A 26,292-nucleotide genomic window follows, 5' to 3' on the forward strand; every position below is an offset into this window, starting at 1 on the left:
TTTCCGTTTCTTCCCCCTCCCTTTGTTTTTTCCAATAATTTATATAGATTATTCTTTTCCCACCTATTTCCATTATTTTTAAATCTATACCTTTTATGCCCTTTTAGTCTTATTTCACCCCACCCCCCCATGAGAGCTACCTGTACCTTGCGTGTCCTGCTATCCATTCTTAATTAGCACATTCTTTTAGATAATATTACCACCTTCAACACCTCTTTGTTCTTTTGTCTGTGACATCTTTTGGTTATCTGCTCCTATCACTGCTTGCTTGTCCCTACAACCACCCCCCTCCACCCACTTCAGACTGGAAACCAGCAAATATAGCCCCCCTATTCAACAAAGGAGGAAGTCAGAAAACAGGAAACTATAAGCCAGTTAGCTTGATGTCTGTCATGGGGAAGGTGTTAGAGTTGATCTTTAAAGAGGCTGGGCACACAGAAAAACACAAGGTAATCCGGAAGAGGCAGCATGATTTTGTGAAAGGGAAATCACGTTTAACCAATTTATTGGAGCTCTCTGAAGGAATAACATGTGCTGTGGATAAAGGGGACCCTGCAGACGTACTTTACTTGGATTTCCAGAGGGAATTTGATAAGGTGCCACATCAAAGGGTTTAATGTGGAAAATCAAAGCTCATAGCAAAAGGGGCAACATACTATCCTGGATAATAGATTGGCTGGCTGGCTATAAATAGAGTGTACATAACTGGGTCTTTTCCTGATTGGCAGGATGTGACTATTGTCGTCCCACAAGGGTCTGTGTTGGGACCTCAACTTTTTGCAACTTGCACAAATGACTTTGATGAGGGAAGTGAAGACATGGTAGCTAAATTTGTAGATGACACAAAGATAGGTAGGAAAGTATGTTGTAAAGAATACATAAAGAGATTGCAGATGGAGTATAATGTAAGAAAATGTGAAGTTGTTCACTTTGGCAGGAAGAATAAAATAACAGTGTTATTTAAACGGAGAACGATTGCAGAATTCAGAGATGCAGAAGGATCTAGGTGTTCTAGTACATGAGTCACAAAAAGTTAGTATGCAGGTACAGCAAGTAATTAAGAAGGCTAATGGATGCTATCCTTTATTACGAAAGGAATTGAACATAAAAGTAAGGATGTTATGCTTCAGTTATACCGGGCATTGTGAGAGCACATCTCAAATATTTTGTGCAGTTTTGGTCTCCTTATTTAAGGAAGGATGTAAAGACAAACTGGACAAGCTTGTTTATACTGGAGTTTAGAAGAGTGAGAGGTGACTTGATTGAAGAATATAAGATCGGAATGGTCTTGACAATATGGACACTGAAAGGATTTTTCTTCCGGTGGATGAGTCCAAAACCAGGGGGCACTGTTTTAAAATGAGGGGTTGCCCTTTTAGAATAGAGATGAGGAGAGTTTTTTTCTCTCTGAGACTTGTGCAACTTTGGAACGTTCCGCCTCAGAAGGCGGTGGAGGCAGAGTCACTGAATATTTTTAAGGCGGAGGTAGATAGATTCTTATATAAAAATAAAAACAAAAAACTGCGGATGCTGAAAATCCAAAACAAAAACAGAATTACCTGGAAAAACTCAGCAGGTCTGGCAGTATCGGCAGAGAAGAAAAAAGTTGAAGTTTTGAGTCCTCATGACCCTTCAACAGAACTGAGTGAAATTAGGAGAGGGGTGAAATATAAGCTGGTTTAAGGTGGGGAGCGGGGTGGGAGGAGAGAAGTGAGGGGCGGGTGTGGTTGTAGGGACAAGCAAGCAGTGATAGGAGCAGATAATCAAAAGATGTCACGGACAAAAGAACAAAGAGGTGTTGAAGGTGGTGATATTATCTAAACAAATGTGCTAATTAAGAATGGATGGCAGGACACACAAGGCACAGCTCTTTGGGGGTGGGGTGGAATAAGACTAACAGGGCAAAGAAGGTATAGATTTAAAACAATGGAAATAGGTGGGAAAAGAAAAATCTATATAAATTATTGGAAAAAACAAAAGGGAGGGGGAAGAAACGGAAAGGGGGTGGGGATGCAGGAGGGAGTTCATGATCTAAGGTTGTTGAACTCAATATTCAGTCCAGAAGGCTGTAAAGTGCCTAGTCGGAAGATGAGGTGCTGTTCCTCCAGTTTGCGTGAAGCCCAACGTAAACTGGAGGAACAGCACCTCATCTTCCGACTAGGCACTTTACAGCTTTCTGGACTGGATATTGAATTCAACAACTTTAGATCTTGAACTCCCTCCTCCATCCCCACCCCCTTTCCGTTTCTTCCCTCTCCCTTTTGTTTTTTCCAATAATTTATATAGATTATATGATCAGGAGCAACACGCTATCAGCCCCTTTTACCATATATCCATATGATCCCACTCTATACATTTACCCATGTGCAACCAGCCCTAGAGATTCAACTTTATATTCCACCTCCCCACGCCCACCACCGCCCCCCCCCCCCCCCCCCCCCCCCCCCACCGGTACATTATTTGTACTTTGTGGCATTATGAGTAGAAATCTAAGTATTCTTTTTCCTGCGCTGACCGGCTGCTTTATCAGTAGCTCTCTTCTTCCTTGATGCAGGTTAATTAAACTCAAGCTACTGAACTCCCACTCAGCATGCCGGGGCACAGTTCAAAGACGCATATCGTCAATATCTAATTCCACATTATTAGTTCCTGGGCCATTATATCACATGTTCTTCCTTTGGACTGGGACTCAGTTGATTTCATCATGGCCTCTCCCAGTTGGGACATTCCTTTTAGTAACCCTTTCCTTGTAGCTCTACTGTTGTAAGTGCATATTCCGTAACTTGGACAGCAAACTATAGGCCTTTAGCGCAATCTTGCAACACCCACGAGGCGTAATCATCAATACTTAAGAGTCACCATGAATTCAAGACTGAATTAATGCTACCGAATAGTCTCCCCACATGCCCAGATATGCTTTGTTTCCATCTACCCTTATGGCTCTTTACTTCAGGAGCTACATGAGTTTTGTAATCACTGATTAGCTCCTGCAACTTGTGCTCTGCACAAACAACTGATTCTGGAAGATCGCCACAATTGTCCTTTAAGGTTAGGATTTATTCTAGTCAAATTATATGTTAGTTCTAATATGACTGTGGTAACATGGTGCAACAGTGTTTTCTGGTTCCCTGTCCTGAACATGCCGTCCTTGGAAGGCATCATAATGGGGGGACAATGTTTCTTATTCTTTTGCAGGATCGTTGTTACCTTCTGGGCTATTAGCATATGTGTATATGCGATTAAAACAACAGATTATGAGGGGTTTAGACAGGGTGGACAGGAAGGAACTTTTCCCCATTGGTGGAGGAATCAATAATCAGGGGGCATAGATTTAAGGTAAGGGGCAGGAGTTTTAAAGGGGATGTGAGGAAGAATTTTTTCACCCGGAGGGTAGTGGGAATCTGGAACTTACTGCCTGAAAGGGTAATAGAGGCAGAAACTCTCATAACATTTAAGAAGTATTTGGATGTGCACTTGCGATGCCATGGCATACAAGGCTATAGGCCTAGTGCTGGAAAATGGGATTAGAATAGTTAGGTACTTGTTTGACCGGCACAGACTCAATGGGCCGAAGGGCCTTTTTCTTTGCTGTAGACCTCTATGACTCTATGAGATTATGTATGGACTTAAAAAATTCTCCAACTCCCCCTTTACCTGTATCCCAAGTAAATCTTCACCAAGGCAACAATAACCCATAGACTTTAAACAGACACCAGGTAAAGCACATTTGACCTTACAAATTGAAAATGAGGCTCCTTGCAATTAGGTTCCTTTGCAGGCACAATTGGAGGCTTACAGGCTGGTTAGATTTTAAATGCCTCTACATTACATACAATCTCCTTTCCCCCTTTATACCTAGCTTCCTCTTTGAATGTAAATTTTCCATGGTGTCACTCAGCTTTTAACTTCACATCTCCTAACAACAACATTTTCATCCCTCTAGTTTTATTAGTAACGTTGCTTGGTGTCTCCCAGCTAGTTGCAAGATTTTACTCCCACTCTGGAATGCTTTCTTCAACAAATACAAATGTACCCTTTACTTTTTAACTTCCTTACTGTTTATTCAATTAACATCTCAAACCACTATTCATCAAAGCACCCAGACTAGCTGGCTTTAATCTAATTAAGACACGCACAGTCAAACACATATGGGAGAATTTTCTCCCCATTGGGTGGGCTGTGTGGGAGCGGGCGGTTGCGTTGCCAATTGTCGCCTGCGATCGTCTGTGCGCTGCCATTTTACGTGGGCGGGCCAAGTAAGGCATGCCCAGCATGACGCGCGCACCCAGGAGCACTCAGCGCTACCTGTGCGGGCGGTGCGGGGGTGGGGGGGGTGGCTGATGGAGAAGGGAGAGTCGGGGCCTGCACTTTCCTGTGCATGCGCGTGAAAGAGAACAGAAATTTCCCTGAGGCATAGAGCTGCCTCAGGGAGATTAATGTGATTATGAAAAGTTGAAAAACAGAATTTAAAAAATTATTCAGCCATATCCCCTCATGTTACAGTGTCACATAAGCTGGGACACGTCAATGAATTTTAATAAAAATTTTTATTAAAGTTATAAACCCTTCATGAAACCTCATCCCACTCATGGATGAGGTTCCATGAAAAATGCGAAGGCCGCTGGGGCTTTGCGCCTGTCTACCAACCTTAAGGTTGGACGGGCAGCCCTGACAGCTATTTCAATTAGATGAATAATAGCCTTAATAGGCCTTTGATAGTTTGGGGGGCGCGCAGCTAACTCCAGTGCGCGCCCACCAAACTGAAGATTGGAATGATGCGCGGTGATGTCAGGACACATGCCCGACATCACCGTGGGTCATTTTACATGTCAGCATGTGAGGCCCGCCCCCACACCACGACCAGAAGATTCCGCCCATAGGCACAGACCCCACTATAACTCCATTTTAAAAATAATTTCCAATAACATTATAGATATTAGTATCTCTTCATGACATTCTTCAGTGCAGCTGCAGCATGTTCCCTCTAATGTTCATTACTTCACAATTTCCCTATCTGTTAGATTGTTCCCACAGCTTTAATTGAAAAGCTCCTCTTCACCCATCATATTCGGTGATCATCACTGTCCTTTCCCACAAATCCTTATTTTGCATTTATGGAAAGTCTATCAGGTCTGTAGGATTGTGCTGTGTATTCTGCCAAACAACTTCATCAATTAGGATTTCAGTGTCTTAAATGAATGCACCACTTGATAATTCTTCCTGACTTTCAGGTAATCTTCTCAAAGAATCAAATGGGGTCTCTGTCTCAAATTCTTTGCTTATCTGCCCCTGGACGGTCCCAATTCTCAGGTGTGGCTAGATTATCAAATTCAGTTCTCTTAAAAAGTTCACAGCCAAAGAGAAAGCTGTCACATCTCGTCACATTTACACTTCCCTGTCACTAGAACATACATCAATACCAGATTGATGGATTCAATTGAATACACCCCATGTGAGTCATTCCAATTCCTATTTGGTGTTGTGTTCTTTCTCCCTAACTCCATCTCCTACCCTCAATCATTTCCTCATACCATTTTACACATGCAATAGTTGTCATCTTATCTCATTACAACTTTACATTTCAATAACGTGTTTTCACAATATCTTTAAAACAGAAATCAAACATTTCTGTTTGCTTCCAGCTGTTAACATGTTTTGCTTGTTTGTTTCTTCAAATTACATTTTACTTTTCTCAAAAGTAACCCACTACATTGTGCCTGCCTTCTTCATTTTAAAATGATCCCAAATTCAAATAACAATGTTGTTGGGCTGACAGGTTTTGTTAGTGTTCAATTTTATTTCTTCCAAAAACAAATGTTATTTTGATACCGAGAAACCATCCAGACTATTTTTGCATTAGCCTTTTTTTTGAAAATTAGAATTTTGTTTATCCCCTTAAACTTCAGGTAAATTTCCCTTTGAATGCTTGAAACAGCAACTCATGTTGAGCTATTTTATCAAGTCCAATTTCAGAAACAATTATGTTCAGGCTTGGTGGCTTTAAATAGTTTTAAAAAGTCTGATATTCATTGATCAGTGTTTTTACATCAGATCTCCCATTCTTAAGCACATTGTCTCAAAAGATAACAAATAGTAACAAACAGCCTGAAGGGCTAAGGCCAAGTCTCTGAAGGGCAAAGCCTTTATGCTGTGCTTTAATTCTCAAAACTCTTTGGGGGTTGGGGGTGGTGGTGGTGCAGGGGTTTTACTCAGAGCTGGAAACCATCACCACTTGTTTTAACAAAACCACAAACAATCCATTGTGGCTCTGACCAAGTGCTGTTTGTGTTATATGTCTAATCATATCTGTAAATTTGGAAAATTGAAACCGAATAATGCCCAATATACATTTAGTAATCCAAAGGTTGTGATGGATTTTTAAAAAAGTAGTCAGCAGAAGGAGTTAACTGCACTGCTTGTTTTGGGGTGGTGGGGCAGAGAAAACTTGGCACAGAATTGTATCACTTTCCATGATTTCTAAAAAAAACTTCCATTGGGGAAGCTCAATCTAAAACCAAACTCCATTTCAAACTTGCTTTATTAAATTCATTTGTTAGCTTTTCCTTAACTTCCCCCACATTCTAGACGAAATTTCAATTATTTTGAAACCATTTAGCATTTTGTAAGTCATTTTTCAACCAATTTCTCTTGAATTTATCCTTTTCCTCCTTTAAACCATTTTCAAATTTTGATGTTCGCTACTTAACTAAATTTGAAAGAAAAACCTATGCAAACCTTCATTTGAATTTTTAACTGTCCTTGTCTAACTCATGTTTTGAAAAGTTCAAATTGGATTGCTGCCAGACTTCTTCAAGACATGAGGCTTTATATTTTGGGAACGAACTGTGTCACTTTATTAAATTCAGCACAGAAACTCACAGCATTTTAAATTAATGTCAACTGTTTCCAAACATTTAAAAACTTCCCTTTCCTCTTTGGAGAACTTTGTCAGGAACCAAACCTTAAACCTTTAAACTTTGTAAGAAGTTTCTAGCCCATGATCAGTCAAACTCAGGATCAGTTGTTTCAAAATTCCAATTTATGCTATTGAATATTCAATGTCCTCATGGGCAGAATTTTGAGGTTGGCAATTGGCAAGCCCAGGAGCGGCCGGGAAATGGCCTGGCGCCTGCGAATGGCTCCCAACTGCGATTTCACACTAGGTGGGCCTTAATAGGTGCGGCTCCTCACTGATCAGGAAGGGGCGGGCGGGAGCAGCTGCTTGTCAGCCATTGGGTCCAATGGTGACTCGCCGGCCACTTTATAAATGGCCCAGGCAGCCACCAGAAGGCTGCCACAGAAGAATGTCTCCTCTGCGTCTTCCAACATTCAGGTTATGGAGTTGAGTGCGGCTGGACATGGTTGGCAGGAGGGCAGGTCGGTTGGGCACTCAGCACCCCTGCTTTCAGATGAGTGCCTCGCCGCCCTCCTGGAGGAGGTGGCTGCCAGGAGGGACACCCTTGTCCTCAGAGAGGGGAGGAGGAGGTGGTGTGGGTTGGAGATGGGGGGGCTAGGGGGGTTGACTTATGGCGTAAAGGTCAGGCCCACAGATTGGGGGAGAGCGTGTGGTGGTGTTGGCTGAGACCTGTGTGGGTGGGAGGAATTCCATGGGGGAGTCAGCAAGTTGGGAATACCGTCAGGGGGGTGGTTAGTCAGGAGTCAGAGAGACCCCTGGGGGAATCGGGTCTGTGAGGGGGATCCATGTGGGGGGATCAGTCAAGGCCTTTATAATAATTATCCAGAAGTTAGAAAAGGTATTAATTCTTCTCACATTTTTTTGGGTAACTATTGGTATAACCCTTTAAACCACATTTTGGGATGGTTTCCAGCACAGGGCAATTGTCCAGAGGAAGTGTGCACTTCTGGACAATTGCCATGCAAGCCCTTACTTGGGAACTTCCCAGGGGGATTCCCCAGAGTATTTTTTGGGTACCCCCCAAATCCGATGCCTGGAGCTTGGAGGTTACGGCCATTTTTCTTTACTTTGTAGCATAACTGGCTCTCGCCTACCCAGTGCTTGCAACCTGTCTCTTCTCCTGGGTCCCTGACCCGATGCACAAGGTTCTTCACCTTTGTGGATGCTGGTTACGCGTTCCCACCCCGGCCCTGTTGGATGACTAACAGTCGCAAGGTTCTTCACCTCAGAAGGGCACCCGTTGAGCTCCCTCCCCAGCTTGTCTGTTGGCTGTCAGCAATCCTATGCACAGGGCTCTTCACCTTTGGGGACACCCGTTAAGTAATTCCCACCTGCCCAAGCATGGGCCAGGGTGTTTAACACAGTCGGTCAGACTTAACTAAACATGGGCTATAAAAAATAAACAATACTCACCCCAGTGTCTGTTGTCCATAGGGACTTTCCTTCAGTATTGCTGAAAAAAGACATTTTGTCGAAGCTTTTCATCTTGCACTCATCAGGACAGTCGCAAGAATACCAATGTCAGGGGAAGCACCAACTTTATACTCTCTGAGAAGAGAGTGTTGATTGGTTGGCAAATGGACTCTGATTGGTGGAGGCATTGCCATGGAGAATGCACTAGTTAATGGTGACTGACAGTTAATTGCCAAGCATTGGCTCCTTTAATTGGAGCCATCAGTGGATCCTGTTCATGACACCAACTTGTTGTGGAACAAATGCCACTCAGAGTCCGGAGTTAGTTAATGTTAGAGAATCTTTATTACGAGTAAGCAGGGGAATGCTTCAGCAAACCAAAGCATCTCAAAGAGCAGTTACAATAACATACATTTATACAGTTGCAGCTGGCCAGGCATGTTTAGTGTGCAAGTTAGTGGAATGTACAGGACATAAGGAAAGTAAAATAAAATTTGAAAACAACTCGGTCTTAATGATTCTAGCAAAACACAGTAAGGAAAACAATAGCAGATGTATAGGTCAAGGGTACAATAGCAAAAATACAGTGAGAGAGACAGCTTTCATGAATGTAACTTACTTTATAACTCATATTAATCGTATTAACCCTTCATGCCCCACATCATCACGTTATGTTGTTAGAGATGGTAGCATAGTGGTAGTGGTAATGTCACTGAGCTAGTAATCCAGTACTCTGGGAACATGGGTTCAAATCCAGGACAGCTGGTGGAATTTGAATTTAGTTTAACAAAATCTGGAATTGAAAGCTAGCCTCAGTAATGGTGACTGTGAAACTACCATTGATTGTTGTAGAAGCTCATTTGGTTTACTAATGTCCTTTAGGGAAGGAAATCTGCCATCCTTACCTGGTCTGGCCTACATGTGACTCCAGACCCACAACGATGTGGTTGATTCTTAACTGCCCTCTGAAATAACCGAGCAAACCACTCAGTTCAAGGACAATTAGGGATGGGCAATGAATGCTGGCCTTGTCAGCGAGCCCCACATCCCATGAAAGAATAAAAAAATATAATTTTATTTACTGTACAAGTACACAAGGCACAAATCACGCATAAGGAATTGGATAAACATGTTGCAGGTTCATTTACTAGGACTAGACCCATTAGAACAGTTGTACATAGGTATAAAGCTTGAAGATATCACGGCTGCTATGTGTATGCTCAGCTCAAATCAAAAGTGAAATTAAGACTAGATCACATGTCACATTTTTCTTCTAATGATGTCATGCTGATATCCCATAAAGGCATAATACAACAGTCACATCCTGCCAATGAGACTACCTGCCCATTATCCCTACACTCTTTCTTCTGCCGCTCAGCCAATTTCCTAACCAAGTCAATCATTTACCTTCAATCTCATGGACTTCAGCTTCAGATAATGTGCTCACCACACCTTCTCAAGGGCAATTAGGAATGGGTAACAAACGTTGGCCTAGCCAGCAATGCTCACATCCTATGGAAGAATTTTTAAAAATCAACATTAGTTGGTGGTATATTGCATAACTGTCTCATCTACTGCACTTCAGTTCCCTCACAGCACTTCAATTCCGTTCAGGTTCTGATCAGTCCATGGTCCATTTTCTTTTTCAAATTGAAATCATGGTTAGTGGTGTAACGCAAGGTTGTTATGGAAATGAATTAGTCCTGTGTGCAAATGTGGCAAATTTATAGAGTGCAGTAAGGATTCATTTTATTTGAAGTGAGGTATAATTGAACTGCTTGCTTTGACATTCTTGTGTAATTTCTGGATCTTGACAGCTCCTCTTCGTTCAATCTCAAGGCTGACTGTAATGCTCATTGTTTCTGCTTTGATTACACATTCAATCCTGTGTGTGGAGTCGACACCATAGAATATATCTCACCGTGCCAAGCTGGCTGCACTCATTCCGCCTTCAATCATTCCACAAGGATGATTATGGTAAGTGTTACTGGGGTTCATCAAAAGCAACTTCCACTTGCTCCATTTTATTTTTTCTCTGCCTATCCGAACATGTGCAGTGCAGTGGATCAGGTACCATGGTCATTATAAGGAAGCACTAACATTTGATGAAAGCTGTATCAATCTCTTTCTTCACCTTTAGAAACATCCATAAAGCACAATCTGAGCCCTGTGGCTGAGATAAAAACAGAAAACACTGGAAAATTTCAGCAGTTCTGGTAGTATCTGTGGAGAGAGAGAAACAGAATTAACATTTCAAGTCCATATGACTCTTCTTCAGAGCTGAAGAGAGGTAGAAATGTGATGAGTTTTATGCTGTTGACAAGGGTTTGGGATGGAGCAGGTGGAGGAAAATAAAGGGTCGGAGATAGGTTGGAGGTCAGAATAGATAAAATGACAACGATCTCATGGGCATAAGACAAAAGGAGTAGTAATGAAATTGTTAAAGACTAAAGCAGGTGTTAATAACAGCATAAAGTGTTAAAATAGCAGAAAGTGTTTATAGCAGAACAAGATTCAGGGCTTTCTGAAAACAAAACATGAGAACAAGATATAGGCTAGCACTTGGAGGGTGGGGGGAGAACAGTTGCCAGATCTTCTTTCCTGTCATGGCATCTCTTTTCGTTATCATTAGATTTTGAGGTTTCTTGTGGCAAATCTTTATCTGAAAGATTGAAACTCAAGCTATTATTGTTGCTGCAGGAACACAAGGACAACATCCCAAACTCACAAACAAAACCTGAGTAATTTTCCTTACAGGGTAGAAAGTAGACTAGTAAAGTAACAAATAGGCTTGTGAGGGCGCATTATTCTGGCTGTCCCATGTGGGAATGTATATTTCTCATGGTTCAGGAAGAAGAATAAAGAGCTGGGCTGCTCGGTCTTTGCTGATTTTATGCAGCCAAGTCCTTTCTGGCTTCCTTATGGATTGGGTGAAGCTGGGCCTGGAATAATGCAGGCCAATCAGAGCTGTGAAGGTAAGACAGTGAGGGACTATTCTAAATCTTCTGCCTTAATCTCAAGGTAAGTAATTGCTGGTTCCTCCAGATTTTAACAATCTAGCTGGGACTGTGAGGGTCATAGAGGGAGATCCTGAGAGAAACTGGAAAATTTTTGGTAGGCTTTTCTTGGATTGAACACACTTTCAGCAATTTTTTTTTTGAGCTGGCTGCTCATCTCTGCAAGCATTATTGCTTTCAGGTTAAGGAGGTATGCTAGTATATACTGCTCTTCCCATTGGGAACAGACCATTAGATTGTATATCCACAGGTAGGAGTGAGCTGTATTTCCATCTTACACATTTCCACTCCCTCTCTCTGCTCTTGACAGACACACAGTTCATTTAAGGATACAGAGATGATTAACTGGTTGGAGGATTAGTGAAATGAGCTATTGGTATTATATTCACCATATTGTCTTGGAGAAGCCTTAGAAAAGCTTTATAATAAAGAAAACATCCATACAGCCTATTGATACAGCTATGCCAAACTCATCTTACTGGGCAGGATGTCAGCCTGAAACCAGACCCCAGAAGCAACTACTCTACTCAGAATTTGGTCATGGCAGTAAACTCTCAGGAGGACTTTGAAAATGCCTTAGGGATGTCCTCAAAGCATCCCTGATAAAGAGGTCAAACACCCACATCAACCTATGTGAGTCCCTGGCTTGTGACGACCAAAATGGAGAAGGTTCACTTGGGAAGACACCGAACACATTATTTTTTTCTTTATTCTTTCATGAGTCCTGGGCTCACTGACAAGGCCAGCATTTGTTGCCAATCCCTAATTGCCCTTGAGCTGAGTAGCTTGTCCGGCCATTGCTGGGGGCAGTTAAGCGTCAACTGCATTGTTATGAGTCTGGAGTAACATGTAGGCCAGACCAGGTAAGGGTGGGCAATTCCCTTCCCTGTTGATGGGTTTTGTATCTATGGATACATTCCCCACTAACAGGGGAAAAGAAAATCCTAAAACTTCTGGCCCAAGAATGGCTCGATGGCACCACTACTGACTGAGTCAGCTGAGTGCTGAAGGACTCTGTCTCAGACTGGGCCCATGGCTGTTGGTGAGGGAACCAACAAGGGGGAAAATCTTACTCGACCTGGTCCTCACCAATCTACCTGTCACAATTGCATCTCATTGTGAGGTGGGAGTGACCACCACACGGTACTTCTGAAGACAAAGTGCTGTCCTCAAACTGAGCAAATCCTTCATCCTACCCTAGGAGCATACTAAATGGAATATATCCAGAACAAATCTAGCAGCTCAAAACTAGGAATCTAAAAGGTGCTGTGGGCCATCAGCAGTAGCAGAATTGCATTCAACTACAATCTGTAACCCCGTGACCTGCATGCTGCCCACTCTACCATTACCATTAAGCCAAGGAATCAATCCTGGTTCAATGAAAAGTGCAGGGTGGCATGCCAGGAGTCCTGAAAATGAGGTGTCAACCTGGTGAAGCAAGAGCACATGCATACACACTTGCATGCCAAACAGCAGTACCAGCACATGATAGACAGTTTCATGCACGCTTTCAAAGATGTTTTCCCAAAGTCACCTGTGAACAATGTATTTGTGTTTGGAAGTGTATTTCATACCCTTGGACTGAGCAAGTCAGTTAAAAATAACCCAGCAGCAAAGTACTTAAAAAGGACAGGATAGTTTATTTCTGTGCTCTTGCTCTAGAAGGTACTTAGGGGGAAAAAATTAGACCACTCTGAAACACACGCACACACAGACATATTCACACACACATACAGACACATTCACACTCACATTCTCACACACACTCACATTCACACATTCAAACAAACACACTCATATGCACACTAACACACACACACACTAACACATGGACACTAACACACTCACTCACACACACAAACACACACACTAAACATACATAGTCACATGCACACTAACACACACACACAAACACACATTCATGCACACTAATGCACACACTCATACATGCATTCTAATACACATTCTCACACTAACACACACAAACTCACTCACTATTTCACACACACACAGATTCACACACAACACACATTCACACTCAGACACACATAGGCACACACACTTACTAACACAAACTCACTAACACATACACTAACAGATGCACACACATGCATACACACACTCACTAACACACACACATACTCACACACTCACAATCTCTCACTCACACATTCATACACAGTCACTCTCTCACACACAGACACTCTCTCACACACACAAACTCATACACACACACACTCACACAGACACTCTCACACAGACACACACAGACTCTCATACACACACTCGCATACATATACATATATATATACACACACGCACACTCACTAACATACATTAATTCACACTCACTCTCACAAACACAAACACACACCACACATGCACTCACACACACATGCACACAACGCGCACATATTCGTGTGCGCATGCACATACACACTGTGTCATACACATACACATTCTCACACATACACACACTCTCACACATACACTCTCATGCATACATATGGACACACACATACGCACACTTTCTGTCGCATGCAGATACAGACGCATATCCACACACATACATATACACTCTCTCACACACACACTCTCTCTCTCATTCATACACACACATACATAAACACTCACACAAACTCTCTCACACACACTCTCTTTCACACACAAGAACACTCATGCAGGCATACACACTCTCTCATGCATGCGCACTCTCTCATGCATGCGCACTCTCTCATGTAAGCACGCACACTCTTGTACGCACACACAGACACACTCTCACACACACACACACACACACACACACATGCACACACAGATGCAGGCAAACACACACTCAAGCAGACGCATGTGCACGTGCACAAACACAGACACAGGCACACTCGCACTCACGCACACAAAGTCTTACATATACACTCTCTCTCAGACACAGACACACACTCACTCAAGCACACACCCTCACACACACACATGCCACTTCTGTATGTGTGTGTATGTGTGAGACTGTTTGTGTGTGTGTGTGTGTGTCTGTCTGTCTGTCTTTATGTGTGAGACTGTGTATGTGTGTGTGTGTGTGTGTCTGTCTTTATGTGTGAGACTGTGTATGTGTGTGTGTGTGTGTATGTGTGTGTGTGAATGTGAGTGGTATGTGTGTGTCCGTGTGTGCGTTCGTATGTGTGAGAGTGGATCTGAGTGTGTGTGTGAGTGTATGTGTGAGACTGTGCTTTCAGTTCCTCCCTCTCACTAAACCCTATGTTCCCCAACATTTCTGGCATGTTATTTGTGTCCTCCTTTGTGAAGACAGAACCAAAGTATATATTTAGTTGGTCAGCCATTTCTTTGTTCCCCATTATAAATTCCCCCGTTTCTGACTGTAAGGGACCTACACTTGTCTTCACCAGTCTTTTTCCCCTCACATACCAAAGAAACTTTTACAGTCAGTTTTTATGTTCCCTGCAAGCTTACTCTGGTACTCTATTTTCCCCTTCTTAATCAATCCCTTGGTCCTCCTTTGCTGAATTCCAAAGTGCTCCCAATCCTCAGGTCTGTTGTTTTTTCTGGCCAATTTGTATGCCTCTTCCTTGGATCTAATACTATCTCTAATTTCCCTTGTGAGCCACAGTTTGGCCACCTTTCCTGTTTTACTTTTGTGTCAGACAGGAATAAACAATTGTTGCAGTTCACCCATACGCTCTTTGAATGTTTGCCATTGCCCATCCACCGTCATCCCTTTAAGTAACGTATCCCAATCCATCAGAGCCAACTCGCGTCTCACACCATCGTAGTTTTCTTTATTAAGATTCAGGACCCGAGTCTCAGAATCAACTACGTAACTGTCCATCTTGATGAAGAATTTTATCATATTACTCATCCCCAAGGGGCCTCGCATAACTAGATTGCCAATTATTTCTTTCTCATTACACAATACCCAGTCTAGAATGGCCTGTTCTCTCATTGGTTCCTCAACATATTGGCCCAGAAAACCATCCTGTATCCACTCCAGGAATTCCTCCTCTACGGTATTGTTACTAATTTGATTTGCCCAATCTATATGCAGATTAAAGTCACCCATAATTACAGATGTTTCTTTATTGCTTGCGTCTCTAATTTCCTGTTTAATGCCATTCCCAACATCACCACTACAGTTTGGAGGTCTATATACAACCACCACTAACCTTTTTTGCCCCTTGGTGTTTCTCAGCTCTACCCATACAGATTCCAGAGGAAGTCAATGAGAAAATATACCTTATTCATAAAATATCTGAAAGAACATTACAAAACATTTCTAAATGGCCATTGCAAAAAGTGCAATCAGATTCAACTTTTACACATGGATCACGAGGTGTTTCAGTGCAATCAATGACTATTAGTCATTTCAATATGGTCATTACAGACAGTCAGATAGCTCCAATCACATTGCACTACCGACATACATCATGTTGCATTCTGAGGTACTTCAATACAGTTATGATACATTTAGTATTCACTACATACAATCTTTGTAAGTCGTAAAGCCCGAGAGGTCTATACAATTCCCAGCCGCTCGGTGCACTATGGCTGAAAGGTCTTAGACAGCGACCTTTCCCCATTGCGCCTTTGCAGCAGCTGCCCCAAGCTTTAGTGCGTCCCTCAGCACGTAGTCCTGGACCTTGGAATGTGCCAGAGTGCAACACTCAGTCGGGGACAACTCTTTGCACTGGAAGACCAACAAATTTCGGGCAGATCAAAGAGCGTCTTTGACCGAGTTGATGATCCTCCAGCTGCAGTTGATGTTTGTCTCGGTGTGTGTCCCTGGGAACAGCCCGTAGAGCACAGAGTCCTGTGTCACAGAACTGCTCGGGATGAACCTCAACAAAAACCACTGCATCTCTCTCCAGACTTTCTTTGCAAAGGCACATTTTACAAAGAGGTGAATAATGGTCTCTTCCCCACCACATCCACCTCGAGGGCAGCATGCAGAGGGGGTGAGACTCCTAGCGTGAAGGAAGGATGTGATGGGGAAGGCCTTTCTCACTGCCAACCAAGCCACATCTTGGTGCTTGGTGGAAAGTTCTGGCGATAAGGCATTCTGCCAAATGACTTTGACAGTCTGCTTGGGGAACCATCCCACAGGATCCACCATCTCCTTTTCCAGCAGGGCCTCTAGGATGTTACATGCCGAACACTGCCTGATGGAGTTGTGGTCGAAGGTGTTTCTCTGCATAAGTTTTTCCACGAGGGACAGGTGGTCCAACTACTTGGAGCGTTCCCAGCAACATGGCCAAACCCATCCTTTGCACACTACAGGCAGAACCTCAGCACATAATGACACTTGTTTTTTTCCCCCTTTGTCTAGAGGCTTGTACATCATGTCCCTCCAGATAAAGCGAAAGATGGCTTGAGTGATCGCCATCGTGCAGGAGTGAGGAATGGGCCACGTAAGCAACAGCGAGAGTGCCTCACACATGATGACCAGGTTCTTACCCGCAATAGAGAAGGAGCGTCACTCTCACATGCCCAGTTTTCTTTCCACCATAGCCACTTGCTCCTTCCAGTTTCTAACGCATGCCCCGGTCCCTCTGAACCATTTCCCCAGCATCTTCAGGCCATCTGACCTGTCGGTGAAGGGGACAAAGGATCGGTCAGCCCAGTTCCCAAAGAACATGGCCTCGCTCTTGTCACAATTTACCTTGGCTCCTGAGGCCAGTTCGAACTGGTCAGAGATGTTGATCAGTCTGCACACCGATAGCGGATCCAAGCAGAAGACAACAACATCGTCCATGTACATGAGGCTTTGACCTGAGTGCCTCCACTGCCTGGGATCGTCACTCCTCTATGCCCAGATCCTTCCTGATGGATTCAGCAAAGGGTTCTATGCAAAACAAGTCAATGAGCAGATCTACCCCACACCCCAACCAGTCTAGTGTCCTACTAGCATTACTGAGAACCCGGAGTGGTGTTGCTGTAGGTCGGCTTTGAATGTTGCACTCATCTCAAAGTCAGGAACAAAGTGAGGGCCAACAGCCGCATGCCACTTATATCCAATCATGATTTTGACTGGTCTAATTTCCCCATTGACATGTGCACGATTGGAAGGGGCTACTTGATTCCTGTGAGTAGTGTTTTTAAAGAGTATTCATGACATGGTAATACATGCAAATGGCGTTTCCAACATGGATCAGCAGGAAACCCAACTTGCCATCAGTCTGCCATGAAAGCAATGAAGGGGAAATTCCAAACTGATGTCCCACTGGCAGGAATCTGATTTTTTTTTGGCCTCCCTCCAAATTTTCCGCTCCCGCCCGCCATGAAACCTGCCACGGGCAGGAGAAGAAAATTCTGCGCAAATAGTCTGCAAAAAGGGAATATGCATAAACATTGGCAGATGGAGTATAACGTGGGAAAATGTGAGGTTGTCCACTTTGGTGGGAAGAATAAAGCAGCATATTATTTAAATGGAGAGAGATTGCAGAATGCAGAGGGATTTATGTGTCCTTGTAAATAGATCACAAAATGTTAGCATGCAGGTACAGCAGGAAATTGGGAAGGAAAATGGAATGTTGGCCTTTTTGCAAGGGGGGGGGGTGGAGTATAGACATGGGGAAGTCTTGCTACAACTGTGCAGGGCATTGGTGAGACTGTATCTGGAGTACTATGTACAATTTTGATCCCCATATTTATGAAAGCATATACTGGCATTGGAGGCAGCTCAAAAGAGATTCACTAGGCTGCTTGCTGGGATGAAGGGGTTTGTCCTATAAGGAAAAGCTGAACAGGTTGAGTATATACTCATTGGAATTTAGAAGAATCAGAGATGATCTGATTGAAACATATAAGATTCTGAGGTAGCTTGACAGGACAGATACTGAGAAGATGTATCTTGTCATGGGGGAATCAAGAACGAGGGAGCACAAGTTAAAAATAAAGGGCCCCTCATTTAAGATGGAGAGGAGGAACAATTTATACTCTCAAATGGTCTTTGAAATTCTCTTCCCCAGAGAGCAATGGAGGCTGGGTCATTTAATACATTAAAGGCTGAGTTCGATAGATTTTTGATCTACAAGGGAGTTAAGTTATGGGGGACAGGCAGGAAAATTGAAGTTAAGGCCACAATCAGATCGTCAGACTCCATGGTCCAAATGGCCTACTCCTGCTCCTATTTTTTATGTTCTTATGCTTTTATTCCAGTGATTCAGGTTTATCCATGGAAGAGCAGCCTTCAACTTTTAGAAAGTTTTGTTTTACTTTAAAAAGTGGTTTGGCTTTACAAAGCATGCTGGCAAAAATTTGGTCAACATTTATCAAACCTATTTTGTTTCAACTGGCCACTGGTTCTGCTACTTTTTCAACTTTTGTCTCTACCTGGCCAGAAAGTCATTTGCCTGGACCAAAGAATGAACCTGTGCTGCAAGTGATTCTGTACATCTCCTGTACCTTCATTCCCATGAAAATACCTGCGTTAGTGCATCCTTCAACCCTCAAATAGCTCCTGCTCATTGCACCTATCTTTGAACAGATGCTCAATGCTCTACACTACCTATGCATTGTTAAGGACCTCTGACTTTAACTCTGGCCTCCTCCCTATTATTTCCTATCAATTTCCCATTTAACATCAAGTTTTTAATCATAGAATCACAGAATATTTAAAGCACAGAAGGAGGCCATTTGGCTCATGTCTGTGTTGGCTCTTTGCAATAGCAATTCACACTGTGTCACTCCCCTGTCTTTTCCCTGTGGCTCTACAATTTTTTCCTCTTCAGAAAATGATCCAGTTCCCATTTGAGAGCCATGATTGAACCTGCCTCCACCACTCATATTACATTATATTATATTTAGACTATTCCTGCTCCTAAGTCCTATGTTATTATATAAAAACAAAAAACTGCGGATGCTGGAAATCCAAAACAAAAACAGAATTACCTGGAAAAACTCAGCAGGTGTTTTGGCCACCCCCCACCTCTCACTGCATCCCACCCCCCCCCCCACCCCCACCCCCGCAACCTTAAACCAGCTTATATTTCACTCCTCTCCTATTTTTACTTAGTTCTGTTGAGGGGTCATGAGGACTCAAAACATCAACTTTGTTCTTCTCCGCCGATGCTGCCAGACCTGCTGAGTTTTTCCAGGTATTTCTGTTTTTGTTTTGAGATCGAACCATTTGTTTTATAAGGTTTATAACAAATTCCTTGCTTTTAAACTCTGTGCCCCAATTAATAAAATCCAGGGTCTTATATGTTTTTTAAACCATGCTGTCAACCTGCTCTCCCACCTTCAGTGGTTTATGCACATATACCCCCAGGTCCCTCTGCTCCTGTACCCCTTTTAGAATTATGCTCTTATTTTATATTGCCTCTCCCATTCTTCCTATAGAATGAATCACTTCACACTTTCCTGCATTAAATTTCTTCTGTTATCTGTCCGTCCATTCCACCAACCTGTCTCTGTCCTTTTGAAGTTTGACACTATCCTCCTCACAGTTCACAACAGTTCCAGGTTTTGTGTCATCACAAATTTTGAAATTGTGCCCTGTACACCAATACCTAAGGTATTAATATATTTCAGAAAGAGCACAGGTCCTTTGTCACCTCACCAAAAACTCAAGCAAATTAGTTGAACACGATTTTCCCTTAACAGATTTGTTCTGGGTTTCCTTAATTAACCTGCATTTGTTCAAGTGACTATTAATTTTGTCCTGAATTATCATTTTTAAAAGCTTTCCCACCACTGAGGTTAAACTGACTAACCTGTAGCTGCTGAGCTCATGTTTACACCCTATTTTAAACAAGGGTACAACATCTTCAATTCTCCAGTGCTTTGACACCACACCTTATATCTAAGGAGAATTAGAAAATTATGTCCAATGCCTCTGTAATTTCTACTCTCACTTCCCTCAGTATCCCTGGATGCATCTAATCTGGTCCAGGTGACTTACCAACTTTAAGTATAGCCAGCCAGAATACAAAATAAAAACAGAAAGTGCTGAAAAAACTCACTCGGTCTGGCATCATCTGTGGAAAGAGAAACAGAATTAATGCTTTGAGTCCAATATGGCTTTTCTTCTCCATTCTAACTGCTGAGCGTTTCCAGCGCTTTCTGTTTTTATTCCATATTTCCAGCATTGCAATATGTTGCTTTTTTTTAATCTATCTAATACCTCCTTATCAATTTTAAGACCATCACATGTCTCAACTACCTCCTCTTTCACTGTGACTTGGGCAGCAGCTTCTTCCTTGTGAGACGGATGCAAAATACTCATTTAATAACTCCAGCTTTGCCCCTCCATATGTAAATCACATTTTTTGGTCCTCAATCAGCACCATTTTTCCATTTACCATCCTTTTAGTAAAACTACAAATCGAGAACTTTTATTCCTGGTCTACCTTTGTCCTTTTCCAGAACTACCCTAAATTGGACTGAATAATGATCACTTCCACTTAAGTGTTCTCCAGCTAATCCCTTTCCATGTGCCCGGTTTCATTCCCTAAAACGAAGTCCAGATCCACCCCCTCTCTTGTTGGGCTTGCTACATACTGTCTAAAATTTCTTCTGAGCACATTTTAAGAATTCTGCTCCATCTTTGCCTTACACGCTAATTTTATCCTCGTTAGTAATAAGGTTGTTTAAATCCCTCATTATTACTGCCCTATTGTTTTTGCACTTACTAAATGTTTGTTCTTCTATCTGTCTCTGATCGTTGTTCAATTTTCCCTTTTCACTCCTTAGTTTCAGCCCATTTTACCTCATTTGATAATCTTCCATCATATGATCCCTCCTCACAGCTATAATTGTTTCTATAATCAATACGGTGATCCTTCTCTTTTTTATCCCTCTAACTCTTTTGAAACCCTGTAACCAGGAATGTTGTGTTGCCATTCCTGTCCTTTCATCAATGTCTCAGTAACAGCTATCACATCATACTCCAAACGTGTCAATCTGTGCTCTTAGTTCATCTGCCTTATCCCTTAGACTTCCTGCATTGAAGTATATACCATTTAACACTGCCAAACAGTCTTGTCTATTTTCTATCCTTTGATTCCTTTGTCTTCTAAATATGCTCACTACTTTAATGCCTTCCATTTCCAACTTCTCTCCCTTCTGAATCTGCTCTCAAGTTCCCATTCCTTTTGTCAAGCTAGTTTAAACCTCTTCCCAACATCACTGGCAAAATCCCATACAGATACTGTTCTGGCCCTGTAGAGTGCAACCTATCTAGATTGTGAAGGCCATATGAACGTATGTCATGTAAAATGAAATAATTATAAGATTTCCACCATGAAATGCTCAGGTAGTGGGCATTACAACACAAGAGTGTTTTAGCCCTATCTTTAAATAAATTTGTATTCATTCAGTCGAATCAAAGACTCAGGAAGCCCTGACTGATACTTTGACGTGTGATTATTGTTATTTAACAAGTGTGTGACACAGGAGGAGGATAAATGCAAATATTACTTGGTTTTGTCTTTATGTACAAGGTTATGTTGGAGGTCCACTCATGTCATTGTCCTTCTTCCTTTTAATCTAGACCTACAATAACTGTAGCTGCATTCAGACATCTACCAATGAGGATTTTGCTCATCCTGGGCACTGCAAAGTCAGTTGTTCCTACCTACTTTATCCAATGGTCTTTTGCATCTCTTTCATCGGAATGATAGCCTCCCTTACCCACAATCCTCTGTACATGACAGTGCTGCGGTAAGTACTTGAAGCTATGATTGTATTTCCCTTTGTGTCCAATATCTCCTCCTTAAATCTATCTTTTGGAACAAGCTTTTGCTCACCATACTAACAGCTCCTTCTTTAGCTTGATATAAATGTTTATCTGATTACACTTTTGAAGCACCCTGGGACATTTTACTGTATTAATAACAATATAAAAATGCAAATTGTTGTCTCTTTAATAATAATCAAATTAATCCCAGGTACTGCTCATTTGCTGGTGAGGTTGAAGAAATGGATACTCTCAGTCATGAGATGTACTTCATAATTAATTGCTCCTTCTGTTTCCTTCGTTTGGCCAATCATGAACCTCTTGTCAGTTAAATTATATGGAAGGATGGCACCTGAACAACATTGGATGATGGCATAGTGAACATGTCCCTGATCTAATAATCTGGACATGCAGGCTAATGCTCTGAAGACATGAGTTCAAATCACTCCCGGGCAGTTGGGGCATTTTAAAAAATATTTATCTTGGTTCTTAACACCTGGGTATCTCTGGAAAGACCAGCATTTTATTGCTCAACCCTAACTACCCTTGAGAAGGTGGTGATGAGTTGCCTCCTTGAACCAAAGCAGTCCATACAGTATATGGTAGGGAGTTCCAAGTATTTGTCCTGGCGAAAGTGAAGGACCACAAGACGTAGGAGCAGAATTAGGCCATTCAGCTCATTGAATGGCAGAGTAGACTACTCTGCCATTCAATGAGATCAAGGCTGATCTGATAATCCTCAACTCACTTTCCTGCCTTTTTCCCATAACCCTTGATTCCCTTACTGATTAAAAACCTGTCTGTCTCAACCTTGAATATGCCTAATGACCAAGCCTCTACAGCCCTGTGTGGTAAAGAGTTCCACAGATTCACTAACCTCTGAGAGAAGAAATTCCTCCTAATCTCTATCTTAAATGGGCAACCCCTTACTCTGGGATTATGCCCTCTGGTCCTAGACTCTCCCACAAGGGAAAACAACCTCTCAACATCTACCCTGCCAAGCCCCCTAAGAATCTTATATGTCTCAATAAGGTCGCCTCTCATTCTTCTAAATTCCAATGAGTACAGGCCCAACCTACTCAACCTCTCCTAATAAGAAATTCCCTCCATTCCCAGGATCAACCTAGTGAACCTTCTCTGGACTACCTCCTTTGCCAGTATATCTTTTTTCCGAATGGCAGGCAGTGACTAGTGGGGTACAGGAGGAATCGGTGCTGGGACCCCAGTTATTCACAATATATATCAATGATTTAGATGAGGGAATTAAAGTAATATCAAATATTAAAGTAATATTAAAGTAACATTTGCAGATGAAACAAAGCTGGGTGGGAGGGTGAGCTGTGAGGAGGATGCAGAGATGTTTCAGTGTGACTTGGACAAGCTGAGTGAGTGGGCAAATGCATGGCAGATGCAATATAATGTGGATAAATGTGAGGTTATCCATTTTGGTAGCAAAAACAGGAAGGCAGATTATTATCTGAATGGCTATAAATTGAGAGAGGGGAATGTGCTACGAGACCTGGGTGTCCTTGTACACCAGTCGCTGAAGGTGAGCATGCAGGTGCAGCAGGTGGTAAAGAAGATAAATGGTATGTTGACCTTCATAGCGAGAGGATTTGAGTACAGGAACAGGGATGTCTTGCTGCAGTTGTACAGGGCCTTGGTGAGACCACACCTGGCATATTGTGCAGTTTTGGTCTCCTTATCTGAGGAAGGATGTTCTTGCTATAGAGGGAGTGCAGCGAAGGTTTACCTGACTGATTCCTGGGATGGCGGGACTGATATATGAGGAGAGACTGAGTTGATTAGATTATATTTGCTGGAGTTCAGAAGAATGAGGGAGGATCTCAAAGAAACCTATAAAATTCTAGACAGGGTAGATGCAGGAAGGATGTTCCTGATGGTGGGGGAGCTCAGAACCAGGGGTCACAATCTGAGATTATGGGGTTTAGGACTGATTTAGGACTGAGATGAGGAGAAATTTTTTCACCCAGAGAGTGGTGAGCCTGTGGAATTCGTTACCACAGAAAGTAGTTGAGACCAAAACATTGTATGTTTTCAAGAAGGAGTTAGATATAGCTCTTGGGGCGAAAGGAATCAAAGGATATGAGGCGAAAGCGGGAGCAGGCTATTGAGTTGGATGATCAGCCATGATTATAATGACTGCCGGAGCAGGCTCGATGGGCCGAATGGCCTACTCCTGCTCCTAGTTTCTATGTTTCAATCTTTCCTTAGATAAGGGGAAGAAAACTGTTCACAGCATTCTAGGTGTGGTCTAACTAGCGCCTTGTATAGTTTTGGCAAGACTTTCCTATTTTCATGCTTCATTCTCTTTGAAATAAAGGCTAATATTCCATTTGCCTTCCCTATTACCTGATGAACTTGTATGTTAGCTTTTTTGGGATTCATGCACGAGGATTCTGTGCTGCAGCCTTCTGCAGTCTTCATTTAAATAATATTCAGCTCCTCTGTTCTTCCTGCCAAAGTGCATAACCTCACATTTTCCTACATTATATTCCATCTGCCAAGTTTTTGCCAATTCACTTAACCTGTTTATATCCCTCTGTAGACTCCTTGTGTCATCCTCACCACTTACCTTCCCACCTATTTTCGTGTCATTCGCAAAATTAGTGATAGTATATTCACTTCCCTCATCTAAGTCATTACCATATATTAAAAATAATTGAGGCCCCAGCACTGATCCCTGTGGCACTCCATTAGTTACAGGTTGCCAACCAGAAAATGCCCCCTTATCCCAACTCTCCATCTTCTATTAGTTAGCCAATCCTCTTTCCATGCCAATATACTACTCCCAACACCATGGGCTCATATCTTAATAAGCAGCCTTATGTGTGTTACCTTATCAACTTCTTTTGGAAATCCAAATATATTACATCTACTGGTTCCCCTTTATCTATCCTGCTTGTTACCTCCTCAAAGAATTCTAATAAATTTATTAGGCATGATTTCTCCTTCATGGCATGAGCAGTCAATATGGTGTGATCAGTTTCATGATGGCGTGAAACCAGTTTGTGATAGTCCGCTCAGCCCACTGATGACGGACCGTGTTTTCCACCATTAGACGTGGAAACCTCATTGTAATACATCAGCATATCATTCTAAGGCCAGCCCACCAGACTCATCCCCCCACTGCTGGATCATCTGCCCACGTCGACGGGAAAACACACCAACATGTTTCACAACAGCACATTATGCAACTTGCACCTGGGGGGCTGCACTTCACTCAGGACTTCAAGGTTTGTTTGCCTAACTTGCTTCTGTCAGCACTCGCAGTCATCAGTGTCAGGCTTCACAGACAGCACCACATCATTTTTAATGGGGCTCATGGGCAGCCATATGTGGGTGGCTTTTATGTGGGCCAGGGCTTCCTTGGGGGAGGGGGAGAAGTGGCCTCAGGCAAGGGAACAGACTGCAGGACGAGAGCTATACTGGGGAAGGGGGGTATCCCAGGGTGTACGTGGAGGCACATGTTGATCTGTGCAAGTGTTCTCAAGATGGTGAAGGCTGACAAGGCAGCCTCCAGAGGAGATGAGGCCAGATGGACATGTGAGGGTATATGTGTGAGAATGGTAGTGATGCCCCTTGAGCTGGCAGTGAATGAGATGACGGTGAATGTGTGATGGGCTTGAATGTGTGAATTTAGAGTGATGAGATAGTTGCCATACCCTGGCAGGACGGATGAGATCATTCATCCTCCATCTATATTGGATGGCTAACCTCTTCTGTGCAGCATTGGCATTGGGTACCACTGCCAATGCCTATCAAGCTCGAGTGGTAATGTAGCTGACCCTCCTGTGGCCAGAGCCGGGGTAGAGGACATCGCAGCAGGCCTTCACGGCATCCAAAAGGCACCTGTGGGCTGCAGTCTTCTTGCCTTTTGGGGCCTTGTCTTCTTGCTGCAGTCCTGGGCTGGAAGCACTGAGCATGGCTGTACTTTAAATGTGGTGCCTGGCTTGATGAAGTGGCAAAGTGATGGCATGACAGGCAAACCATCATGCAAACGGTGTGCTTCCCGGGAAGGCATAGGTAATGCGGCAGGTTTGGGACGATACAGCGTGAAAACCCACCATGGCGGCCGGTATGTTTTAACATTTCTAACGTTGTTTTATCCGCCCACTACTACACTTAGTGCAAACCTGGGATGATTCCACCCTAAGTTAGCAGCATTGTGTACCAACTACAAGATGTACCGCAGCAACTCACCTAGCCTCCCCTGACAGCACCTTCCAAACCCATAA

The 26,292-nt window shown here is 42.8% G+C and overlaps 1 protein-coding gene across 6 annotated transcripts in view; it reads left to right on the forward strand.

Moving 5' to 3' along the window:
• The window catches only part of slco2a1 (solute carrier organic anion transporter family, member 2A1), a 344,648-nt gene that overhangs the window by 271,939 nt on the left and 46,417 nt on the right, over positions 1-26,292 (forward strand). For all 6 annotated transcript variants that reach the window (XM_041216217.1, XM_041216234.1, XM_041216224.1 and 3 more), the window contains 2 exons: positions 10,147-10,306; positions 21,848-22,017. In XM_041216217.1, the coding sequence (XP_041072151.1) occupies positions 10,147-10,306; positions 21,848-22,017 (330 nt within the window). The remainder of the gene's footprint in view (positions 1-10,146; positions 10,307-21,847; positions 22,018-26,292) is intronic.

Source organism: Carcharodon carcharias, chromosome 2 (genome assembly GCF_017639515.1).
Source record: "Carcharodon carcharias isolate sCarCar2 chromosome 2, sCarCar2.pri, whole genome shotgun sequence".
Taxonomy (NCBI): domain Eukaryota; kingdom Metazoa; phylum Chordata; class Chondrichthyes; order Lamniformes; family Lamnidae; genus Carcharodon; species Carcharodon carcharias.